This window comes from Mesoplodon mirus, assembly GCF_964341445.2.
Source record: "Mesoplodon mirus genome assembly, contig: HAP1_SCAFFOLD_973, whole genome shotgun sequence".
Classification (NCBI taxonomy): Eukaryota; Metazoa; Chordata; class Mammalia; order Artiodactyla; family Ziphiidae; genus Mesoplodon; species Mesoplodon mirus.
In genome coordinates this window covers 161,328-173,040 of record NW_028295075.1, presented here as the reverse complement: position 1 = coordinate 173,040, position 11,713 = coordinate 161,328, and the positions used below count along the sequence as shown (strand labels likewise).

The window sequence follows — 11,713 nt, the reverse complement described above, 5'->3', positions numbered from 1 at the left end:
GAAAAAGCAAATTGGAGGAAGGAAGGAAGTATCCCTCAAGAGGTCTCTGGAATACCAGAGCGTGTCTACTGGGCTGATGAGCACTCCCTGTGTCTGAGAGATGGCCAAAAGGTGGGTTCCACAGCCCTGGTGAGCAGGGCTCACCGCACATCTCTCTTGTATTTCCCATCTTGGTCACACACATATGCCTTTTATGTCCGTGTGTGTGGCCTCATTTCAGACACATCAACATAGGGAGCCAGTTTCAGGCTGAGATCCCAGAGCTCCAGGACAGATCACTGGCTGGAAGTGACGAGCATGTAGCTACTCTGGTCTGGAAGCCATGGGGAGATGTGATGACCAACCCGAAGACGCAGGATAGAGGTGACTGAGACTTTGGGGCCAGGTTCCTGAGAGCCCTCCTCCATGTCCAAGGGGTTTCTCCTCCCAGTTCTCACCTTGACCAAGAAGCAGTGATCCCCAGGCGGGGGTGGGGTGGGCAGAGCTGGCCTTCAGCGCAGGACTGCTTTGCTGTGCTGCAGTCCCTTGCCCCACCTCTCCTCTCACCCAGTAGCTGGGCAGGCCATCCAGAGCAGGTGCCAGGAGCAGGGTTTCTGCCCATCCTCCTTGTCCCTCCCTTCCCTCAGCCTGCTTGTAACAGAGAGGTGAGGGAGATGGTGACAGGAGCCCCCCACCCCATCTGTGCTGTTGGGGAGGTTTCCTCTCTGGCACTTGCTGACCCTCTGTGTCTCCTCTCCTTCTCGCTGCCGGGCTGCCTGCTGGAAACAGTGACCGAACTCTGCAACCTGGCCTGCTCCAACGTGATGCCGGGCGGGGGCACCAACCTGGAGCTCGCTCTGCACTGCCTGCATGAAGCCCAGGGCAACATCCAGGTGCGGTGCAGGCGAGGGGGGTGCTCAGAGGAGCTGTGGGAAGCTCCCTGCTCTCTTAGGGCCAGGGGCTCTAGGCGCAAGACACGTGCCTTCTACCTGGGGCTTTGCAGCTCACGAGAACCAAAGGCTGGCCACCCACCCTTCTCCCTGGTCGCTTTGGGACTGGTGGTGTCCTTTTGAACGTAGGGGAAATGCACACATACGGGCTCAATCAGTTATTTCTCTGGGGTGACAGCAGAGCACCAGGGTTCCTCCAGCGTTACCTCATCTCAGCGCAGCACTGGGGAGGCGGTGCCTAGCAGAACCAACTCAGGGCCTGCATTAATCTGGTTTATTTACTGAACATTGACTTTTGGATTAAAAATGGTGTATGCAAACCTCTGATGCAACAGAAATGCCTCTGCCTCCTCCAAGGACCCTCCTCACAATCCTGAAGTTTAGACAATGAAGAAGTCCAACTGTGTGTAGTGGGAGAGGAAGTCACGTCACCCGAGTTGGAGACCCAAGAGTCAGGGCTACATGGTGCTTTTTCTCAAGCTGAGAGGCAGTGGCTGGCACGTGGTGGGTGCTCAGCAGAGTAATCAGCACACGTTTACTGGGTCCTCCTGATACCTGGTGATGTCATGGTATCAGGCTGGGGCCAGCTCAGGGGCCCATTCTTGGTTTAATGCTCTGCTGCCACCATCTTGAAATTCTTAATAGTTTCTGAGCACAGGGCCCCGTGTTTCCATTTTGCGCTGGGTCCTGCAAACTGCATAGCGAGTCCTGACCGGGGTTATGCTGTTGAGCAAGACAAATGCCCCCTCTTTGCAGGGCTTACATTTTAGGAGAGTGAGCACATGAAATACATTTTTTAAAAGTGATAGATAATGATGAGTGCTATGAGGACCATAACATGGGGTAGGGCGGGGGCAGTGCCGCTCCAAATGCTGCTCCCTGAAGAAATAAGGAGCTTGTGCCAGAATAAGTCCACACACTGTTTCGTCATCAAGTAAATCTTGCTATGAAAAAGGTAACGTCAGCTGCACTCAACAGTCCGCTTAGTGCTGTAGGCAATGTGTCCCAAGTGGTTCACAGCTGGTGGCCAGTCCACAGACCGACCACACTTTGAGTCGCCCTGGGGTAGGGGTGGCTTTAGGGAGGGCTGCACATATTTTCTGAATGGATGAAAGAATGAAGGTGGGCCTCTACCTCACCTTCCCTCCCTCAGAGAGTTGCCCACCACTCCTCTCGTTCCAGGTTGCCCTGGAGACCCTGTTACTGAGAGGACCCCAGAAGCCACGGACTCACCCTCTCGCCAACTATCACTACACAGGTAACGAGCGTGGCTGCCCGCGTGGTTTTGGCCTGGCTGAGGCCCCTGCGAGCCAGTCACTTTCCATGGCAAGCTCTGCACGTGCCTCCCGGAGTTCTCTTGGGGCCTACACCTGCCCTCCCAGAAGGGCCCGTCCTCTCTGGGGGACTCAGTGGGTGCTGTTCTCTAGTTGGATCCAACCTTCCCCTTTCCACTGGTTCCCTCGTGGGCTCTTCCTGGCCAGAAGGGGGGTGCCAGGTTGGGGTGGGCTCAGGTTTCCCAGTTGAGCACTCCAGCCTTGGAGTCAGGCAACCAGGGGCCCACGGCTGCCCTTGGCAAGTCTCTTAACCAGAGGAAGCCTCAAGTTGCTGCACCTGTCAAGTGGGGATGGTAATAGCCCCTACCTGCTAAGGTTTTTGTGAGGATTGTGTGAGATAAAGCAAGTAAGGGGCTTAGCAGAAATCTTGGCATATAAGTGGCGCTCAGTGGCCTGAAAAAGGAGGGGAGTCTGCACTTCAGCCGTGGCTGTGGTCCCAGAAGGAGAAACAGCCTTCCTCCTCTTGGCTGTTTCTCCAATAGGTTCGGACATCTGGACCTCCATGGAGAAGAGGCTCTTTAAGAAGGCGTTCTGTGCCTACAAGAAGGACTTCTACTTGATACACAAGATGGTAAGGCGAACATGGCAGGCTGGTGTAGACAAGGCTCCTTCACACGGCCGAGGCGCTAGAACTGCAGGGCCTGTCAGGGACGATACTCTGCTCATGCTGTGAACAGTTGACAACTACAATGCCATTGCTTGGAACAACCTGAAACGGTACAGAAATGAATCCCATGTTCCAAATAAAGCCCTCCAGACCCCTCCCCACAATCCTACTTCTGATTGATAACCTGACAGGTATTTACTGCCCATATGGATTTTACACACCTATATGCACTTTCTCAAAAAAGGATGACATCATATACTTAATATCCTGCTGATTAATTTGCTTTTTTTTAACTTGATGTACGCAAAATTGCACATAATCGAAGTGTAAGATTTAATGTTTTTGACATAGTTATACACTTGTAAGACCACCACCATGATCAAGATAATGAGAGTATCCTTCACCCCCAAAAGTTCCCTCCTGCCCCTTTGCAACCCTTCCTTCCTGCCACCCGGGTCCCTAGTCAACTCTTGTCTACTTTCTGTCACTCTAAATGAGTTTGCATTTTCTAGAGGTTTATATAAATGGAATAATCATACAGCATGTGATCTGCTTTGTCTGGCTTCTTACACTCAACCTAATGATTTTGAGATTCATCTATGTTGTCATGTGTACCCATAGTTCATCCCTTTACTGTTGAGGAGTATACCACTGTGTGGACGGACCACCGTTCATTTAATCATCCACCTGTTGGTGGTTTCCAGTTACTGATGACTACAGATAAAGCTGCTCTGCACATTTACATACAAGTCTTTGTACGGACATGTACTGGGTTTTTTTGTTTGTTTGTTTTTTTTTTTGCGGACACGGGGTTGGGATTATAAATACCTAGGAGGGGAATGAGGGTAACTTATAGTAGATGTATGTTTAACTTTTTAAGAAACTGCCAAACTGTTTTCCAAAGTGGCTCTACCACTTCCCATTCCCACCAGCAGGTTATGAAAGGTCCAGTTGCTCCACACCCTCGTCGACACGTGGTATGCTAAGTCTCTTTAATTTTAGCCATTCTAATGAGTGTACAGTAGCATCTGACTCCATTTTCCTAATGACTAATGATGCTGAGCATCTTTGTGTTTTTTTGCTCTATGTGCACCTTCTCTGGTGAGCTGTCTGTTCATATCTTTTGCCTCTGTTTTTATTGGAGTGTCTGTGTTTTTATTGAGCTGTAGGAGTTCTTATTTTGTTCTGAACACCAGTCCTTTATCCAGATATATGCTTTGGAAATATTTTCTCCCAATATGCCATTTGTCAGTCTTCTAACAGTGTCTTTTGAAGAAAGTTTTAAATTTTGCTTAAGCATAACTTACTAGTTTCTCTTTTATAGACTGTGCTTTTCGTGTTGTATCTAAGAAATCTTTGCCTAACCCAAAGTCACAAAAATTTTCCCCTATGTTTTCTTCTGGAGGTTTTATAGTTTTAGGTTTTATTTCTAGATTTGTGATCCATTTTAAGTTTATTTTTGTATGGGGTGCGAGGTGAGTTCATTTTTGCATATGGATATTTATTCCAATACCTTTTGTTGGAAAGACCATACTTTCTCCACTCAGTTGCTTTTGTACCTTTGTTAAATATCAGTTGGCCATATATATATGCATCTACTTCTGGACCCTGTATTCTGTTCCATTGATCTGTTTGTCTTTTATTAAGCTATTCCCATACTGTCTTTATTACTGTAGCTTTATTCTAAGTCTTGAAATTAGAAAATGTTAGTCCTTCAACTTTGTTATTCTTTTTCAAAGTTATTTTTTGTATTCTACATCCTTTTTAATTCCCTATGAATTTTAGAAATAACTTGTCAATTTCAAAATAAAAATTCCTACTAGGAACTTGATTGGTACTGTTTTTGACTCTATAGGTCAACTGGGGAGAGTTGTTACCTTAACAATATTGAGTCTTCTGACTCGTGAACAGGGTATATCTCTCTATTTCAATCTTTAATTTTTCAGCAATGTTTTGAAGTTTTCAGTGTACAGTTGTTGCATACTTTTTGTCAGATTTATTCCTAAGCGCTTGGTTTTTCTCTGTTTTGTTTTTGGGTTTTTTTTTGCGGTACACGGGCCTCTCCCCATTGTGGCCTCTCCCGCCGCAGAGCACAGGCTCCGGACGTGCAGGCCCAGCGGCCATGGCTCACGGGCCCCGCCGCTCCATGGCACGTGGGATCCCTCCAGGACCATTGCACGAACTCGTGTCCCTTGCATCGGCAGGCGGACTCTCAACCACTGCGCCACCAGGGAAGCCCAGTACTTGTGTTTTTTATGATGTTATAGAGTTCTTTTTTATTTCAGTTTCCAATGGTTTGTTGCTACTATGTATAGAAATAAAATTGATTTTTATATTGATCTTGTGTTCTGAAATGTTGCCAAACTAACTTACTAGTTTTGGTAACTTTTTTGTGGATTCCACTGAATTTTCTACATAGACAGTCATATCATCTGCAAATAAAGACACTTTTCTTTCTTCCTTTCCAACCTGGATGCCTTTACTTTTTTTCTTGCCTTTTTGCACTCTAGAACCACCAGTACAGTATTGAGTAGAAGTGGTGAGAGTGGAAATCCTTGTGTTGTTCATGATATTTGAGGGGAAACCACTCCACCGTTAGCTGTAGGGATTTTGTAGGTATCATTTATCAGGTTGAAGAGAAGTTCCTTCTATTCCTATTGTGCTGAGACTTTCCATCAGGAATGGACATTGGATTGTATCAAATGCTTTTTCTGCACCTATCAAGATGCTCATATGATTTTTCTTTTAAGTTTAATATGATGAATTACATTGATTTTCGATTGTTAAACCAACCTCACGTTTCTGGGATGAGCTCCACTTAGTCATGGTATATTGTCCTTTATATATATATATATATATATATATATATATATATATATATATGTATATATATGTGTGTGTGTATATATATATATATATATATACACATATATATACATATACATATATATATTGTTGGATTCTGTTCGTTAAAGTTTTGTTTAAAAATTTTCATCTATGTTCATGAGGGACATTGGTCTGTAGCCTTCTTTCCTTGTAATATCTTTGTCTGGCTTTGGTGTCAGAGAAATGTTGAACTTATGGACTGAGTTGGGAAGTATTCCTCCCTCTTCAGTTTTTTGGAGGGCTCTGCCTAGCTGTCGCATAAGGCTATGAGGTATCCACCACGTAAGGACACTCTGCTTTAATTAGTCCCTGTCGGTAGACATGTGGCTCCACATGATGTCACAGTGAGCGTCCTCGTGTGTACCTTTGTGTGCGTTTTCCTGGAGAGAAGCCTTCCTGGTCCAGCCTTGTTGCTCAGAGCGTGCAGAGCTTAGATGGTTTTGACTCTGGTGGCTTCTCTCTGAACTCCTTCATCCCCAGGAGGACTTTGTGATTCTCTGTCCCCCGTAGCAGAGGAGCATACGAAGCCGTAGGGGAGAGACGTTTCAGGAGGGCTTTCAAAAAGTGGCGGCTGGCCCCATGGGGAGGGGATTTAGGGCGTCAAGGCCATACTCACTGCTACTCCTGAGGCACTGTCCTTAGCCAGCTTCTGTCTTCCTCCACTAGGTCCAGACAAAAACAGTAGCCCAGTGTGTCGAGTTCTACTACATGCAGAAGAAAATGATCGATTTTGACTGTGGCCGAGCCCCAGTGCCGGAAAAGAGGGTCAAGAGAGAGCTGGGTGAAGCAGACAGGACAGAAGCAAAGGTAGAGGGTCTCGCGGTAGGGCTTCAGGAGTTCAGCACGGATCTGGATGCCCGGTGCTCATCCAAGCTGGGTGGCGGCGGGGGGGTGCACCCCGCGACGTCTGGATGCTCTGGACACCTGCTTCTCCCTTAGAAGGGCGGCGGGGCGGTCAGCACCCTTTCATCACCTCTGCCCCCTCTGCAGGTCACTCGTAGCCCTCGGAGGAAACCCAGCCACCGTCCAACCCCCGAATTACAGAGGCCTACTGAGAGTTCCAGGAGGGAGTTCATCCCCAACTCCAGCCCAAACACCAGCTCGAAGCGGACCCCTGAGCTGCCGGGGAGCAGCAAGGGCCAGGGCTTCTTTCCCTGCCAGAAGTGTGAGAGGTACCGCCCTTTCCCTAGATGCTCCCACACCGCCTGCCCTCAGCCCTCTGGGGTGCCCCCCTCAGGGCTACCCGCCTCCCCCTGCTCTGACCCCTGTGTCCTCTGGTGCCTCCTCAGGGTGTTTGGCAAGATCAAGGGTCGGAATGCCCACATGAAGTGGCACCGGCTTCAGGACCACGTGGATCCCACCGTCAGGGCAAGGTGGCCCGTGGAGCCCTTCCAACTGTAGGAGGAGGAGGGCGAGCTAGGGGCTGGCATCGGCCCTCTGCGTGGGCAGCTAGTTGGGATGGGCACCTCCAGCCCTGTTGCGTCTCCTTTGTTGTTTCTGTACGTTTTCCCTTGTATATAGTATTAAATTTGTTTCTTAAGAAGCTGTCTTCTGGCTTCCCTGCCTGTTGATCCAGCGAAGGCTTTTGAGCCCCTGCTGCTCCCAGAAGCCACAGTGACTGAGTCCCTGCCCTGGAGGAGCCTCATACATTAATGCAGCCAGCATTTATCAAGCACCTGCTGTAGCTGTGCCAGACAATGCCCAGTCCACGTGATGGGGACATAGTGATGGAGGGACAGGCCCCTCCCCTCACAGAGCTTACATTTTAGGAGCGGGAAGGTAGGAGTGATAAAGCAGCAAAAAGGTGAGTTTAGATATCTATAGTGCATATGCTTTGGGCCGTAATAACAGAGGAGTCAGCGTAGGTTTAAGCTCTCAGGACACGTGGTGGTGCCAGTGGCTCCACGGTGAAGTCCAGGCCTGCCAGCAGTGGCCAGCGTCTGCAAGTCGGCTGCAGCAGCAGCAGCAAGAATCCCCTCTTGTACGCGGAGCACCCAAACCTTCGGAGGGTGCAGGGCAGAGAGCAGCTCCCTCCCTTCCTTGTTCCCCTTTTTAAAAGTGAGGAAAGCTTGTAGCAGCGCCCAACGGAACGCCCCTCACGTCTCCTCGGCCAGAACTGTAGCCCGTGCTCTTTCTGAACTGATCCGTGGCAGTGGAAAGGCAAGTGGCCACCGTTATCCCAGACCCTCAAGATTTGTCTCCAGGACAAAAGCATAAGTTGTGTTCCCCCCAGTTCCAGGAGTGGGGAGAACCAGTGTGTTCCCTCAAATTTGTTGTCACCCGATCCAAACTGGAATCCCATTTGCCAGGAAAAGAAGAGGAAGCAGAAACGGCCACTGGGGAGTCAGACCTTGTGTCCACCACAAAGTGACGAGGAAAGTACAGCAGCGGGCCAAGTCCGAGGGAGTGACGGAGTGGCAGACGCTGGCAGGTGGATGGCACGGGAGTGGGAAGCCACACTGAGGATGCTGCTGAGGCTGAGACCCACTTCCAGGCCCCGGTGAGGCAAAGCACAGACTCTGCCACGGGAACCAGGGGAGGCTGTGCAAAGCTCTAGCTGCTGTGTGGGGGCCGTGGGCGGCAAGACGGGAATCCTGGAGAGTAGCTGGAAGGCTCTCAGCGGAGATGGTGGCCTGGGCTGGAGTAGCAGTGAAGAGGCCAGAAGCGCAAGGATTAGAGATCATGTTCGAAGTAGATTCAGACTTGCTGATGGGTCTCACGTCACAGGGAGAGCTGGTAAGGAAAAGGACAGATGGAGGTTGGCAGGGCAGGTTGGGGTTTGAGCAACTGAGTAGATGCTGTTAACTGAGATGAGGAAGAGGGACACCTCAGAGGATTGATGGCTTAAGACGTGATTGTGTCTGTAACTATGTGCTGCCTTCGGAGGGACTGGCTAGGGGAGCAGGGCAAACGCTGGTGTCAGGAGGCTTCACAGAAGGGCCAGGTTTCAGCTCAGTCCATCTGAAAAGACGGGGAGGGAGGAGGAGCAGAGGAGGAAGTTGAGTTGGAAGCGGTGCGGGCACTGTGGTTGGGGAAAGGACTCTGGCATCAGATGAACCAGAATCTACAGCCTGGCTCTTCTTCCTTCTTTGCCACCTTGGGCAAGTCATTTGCCCTGTTTGAGTCTCAGTTTTCTCATTCTGTAACTGGGATGGAAAATGCCTACCCACATATATCTGGCTTGTTTGTTTGTTTTTAATACCCTTTAACTTTTTGTTGTTGTTTTGCTGTGTTGGGTCTTCGTTTCTGTGCGAGGGCTTTCTCTAGTTGCGGGAAGCGGGGGCCACTCTTCATCGCGGTGCGCGGGCCTCTCACCGTCACGGCCTCTCGTTGCGGAGCACAAGCTCCAGACGCGCAGGCTCAGTAGTTGTGGCTCACGGGCCTAGTTGCTCCGCGGCATGTGGGATCTCCCCAGACCAGGGCTCGAACCCGTGTCCCCTGCATTGGCAGGCAGATTCTCAACCACTGCACCACCAGGGAAGCCTTGATGAGAAAAATGTAAATCGGATATTGGCAGGTGCCCCGTATGACCTGAGCACTCATGCTGTTGCTGTCACCGTGTGGGTCCCATGCTCCATAACAAGTGAAGCCCGATGACACTGGAAATGAAAGTCTCTGGCTTCATGGTCGGGTGGTATATTAGTTATCTATTGCTGCATAAGAAATTAAGCTGAAACTTAACAGCTTTAAACAAATGGAAACTTTTACAATAGTGCTGCTTAGAGGGGCAGGGAACCCAAACTGTTTGTGGTTATCCAAACTCACCCCCATCTTATCTGGCAACCACAAGTGGGTGGTCCAGAAGAATTTCTGAATGTAAGAAGAGAGTTGGGCAAAGGTTTCTTGTGAATTACCTCCCTCCAGACAAACTCCACCCCCAGAAAACTGTTTTCTCAACCCCAAATTATCTGCATCGTAATCATCTAGGGGTCCTGTAAAAAATGCAAATTCCTGTACCCCACCACAGACTTTCCTAATCTGAATCATTGGAGGTAGCGCCCTGGAACTTAAATTTTTTAAAGAAACTTTCTTAGAAGACTAGTTTTTAGATATGCATAAAAGTTGGGAAGATGGTACAGAGAATTTCCATATACCCCACACTCAGTTTCCCCTATTCTTATCTTACATTAGTATGGTACATTTGTTACCATTAATGAACCAATATTGCTATATTATTATTAACTAAAGTCCATCCCTCATTCAGATTTCATTAGTTTTTACCTCATGTCCCTCTTCTGTGCCAGGATCCTCCCAGGACACCACATTACATGTAGTTGTCACATCTCCTTAGGCTCCTCATGGCTGTGACAGTTTCCCAGACTTTCCTTGTTTTTGTTGACAGCTGTGAGAAGTCGTGGTCAGGTATTTTGGAGAATGTGCCTCAGCTGGGGTTTGTCTTATGTTTCTTATGATCCGAGGGGGAGGAAGACCACAGAAGTGAAGTGCCACTGTCCTCACATGGTATTCAGGGTGCACAGTATCAGTGTGACTTGTCACTGTTGACGTTAACCTCCACCACCTGGCTGACAATGTTTGTCATGTTTCTACGCTGTAAACTTAGTCCCCGCCCCCAATACTGTCATCTGTGGAAGGAAGTCACTGTGCACAGTTCATGCGTAAGGTGTGAAGAGTCATGCTTCAACTTCTTGAGGGCAGAATAGCCACATAAATTATTTGGAATCATGCACGGCCATTTATTTCTTTGTTCAGTCATTCATTTATATCAGCATGGGCTCACGGAGATTTTATAGACTGGGTTATTATCCAGTGCTACTTTGTTGCTCAGATTGTTCCAGCTTTGACTATCGGGAGCTCTTTCAGTTGGCTCCTGTGTCTCTTTGACATACCCCGTGTGTGTGTGTGTGTCTATGAAGGAGAGAGACAACGAGATGGAGGCTGAGAGACTTCTGTTCTGGAACTACAAGATACTCTAAGCACATCCTGTATAATTTCCTGCCCAGTCCTAGAACCAGCCGTTTATCCAAGGGGCCCTTGTTACTTTTATTGGAGAACAGTATTAAAAACTAAGATCTGGGCACTAGGTGTGTTTGAACCTGAATTTTTAACAGTCTCACCAGCTATTTAATGAAACCAGAGTTAGAGAACCTCTGCTCTCAGTTTTGACTCCCGTCGCTCAAGTATCAGCATACCTCAGAGGTACTGCAGGTCCGATTCCAGACCACCACAATAAGGCCAATCATAGGAGTTTTGTTTCTTTCCCAGTGCCCATAAGTTATGTTTACACTATACTATAGTCTATTCAGTGTGGAGTAGCATAATGTGTTTAAAAAAAAAAATGGGGCTTCCCTGTTGGCGAAGTAGTTGAGAGTCTGCCTGCCGATGCAGGGGACACGGGTTCGTGCCCCAGTCCGGGAAGATCGCACATGCCGCGGAGCGGTTGGCCCGTGAGCCGTGGCCACTGAGCCTGCGCGTCCGGAGCCTGTGCTCCGCAATGGGAGAGGCCACAACAGTGAGAGGCCCGCGTACCACACACACACACACACAAAAGTACATATGTTAATTTAAGAATACTTTATTGCAGACTTCCCTGGTGGCGCAGTGATTAAGAATCCGCCTGCCAATGCAGGGGACACAGGTTCGAGCTCTGGTCCAGGAAGCTCCCACATGCCGTGGAGCAACTAAGCTCATGCGCCCCAACTACTGAGCTTGCGGTCTAGAGCCTGCAAGCCACACGTACTGAGCCCGCGTGCCACAACTACTGAAGCACGCGAGCCTAGAGCCCATGCTCCGCAATAAGAGAAGCCACTGCAGTGAGAAGCCCACGCACCGCAACAAAGAGTAGCCCCCACTCGCCACAACTAGAGAAAACTCGCGCAGCAATGAAGACCCAATGCAGCCAAAAATAAATAAATAAATAAAAGAAATAAGAGAAAAAAGTCTTCAAGTATTGGGAAACTACAGAACACTCTTCTAAAATAACTCATGGGTCAAAGAAA

At 48.8% G+C, this 11,713-nt stretch overlaps 1 protein-coding gene across 3 annotated transcripts; it reads left to right on the top strand.

Annotated features, from left to right (window-relative positions):
• The first annotated feature begins 5,830 nt into the window (after window positions 1-5,830).
• Window positions 5,831-10,527, top strand: LOC309797779 (zinc finger protein 541-like). Of its 3 annotated transcripts, none has more exons than XM_082646200.1 (3): window positions 5,831-6,563; window positions 6,747-6,928; window positions 7,333-10,527. In XM_082646200.1, the coding sequence occupies exons 1-3, from the start codon at window positions 6,465-6,467 to the stop codon at window positions 7,343-7,345; spliced, it is 294 nt and encodes a 97-aa protein (XP_082502326.1). In that variant the 5' UTR covers window positions 5,831-6,464; the 3' UTR covers window positions 7,346-10,527. The 3 variants fall into 3 exon arrangements, with proteins under 3 accessions (XP_082502326.1, XP_082502325.1, XP_082502324.1); XM_082646199.1 differs by having other exon boundaries at window positions 7,046-10,527; XM_082646198.1 differs by having other exon boundaries at window positions 6,747-10,527.
• Window positions 10,528-11,713: the final 1,186 nt, after the last annotated feature.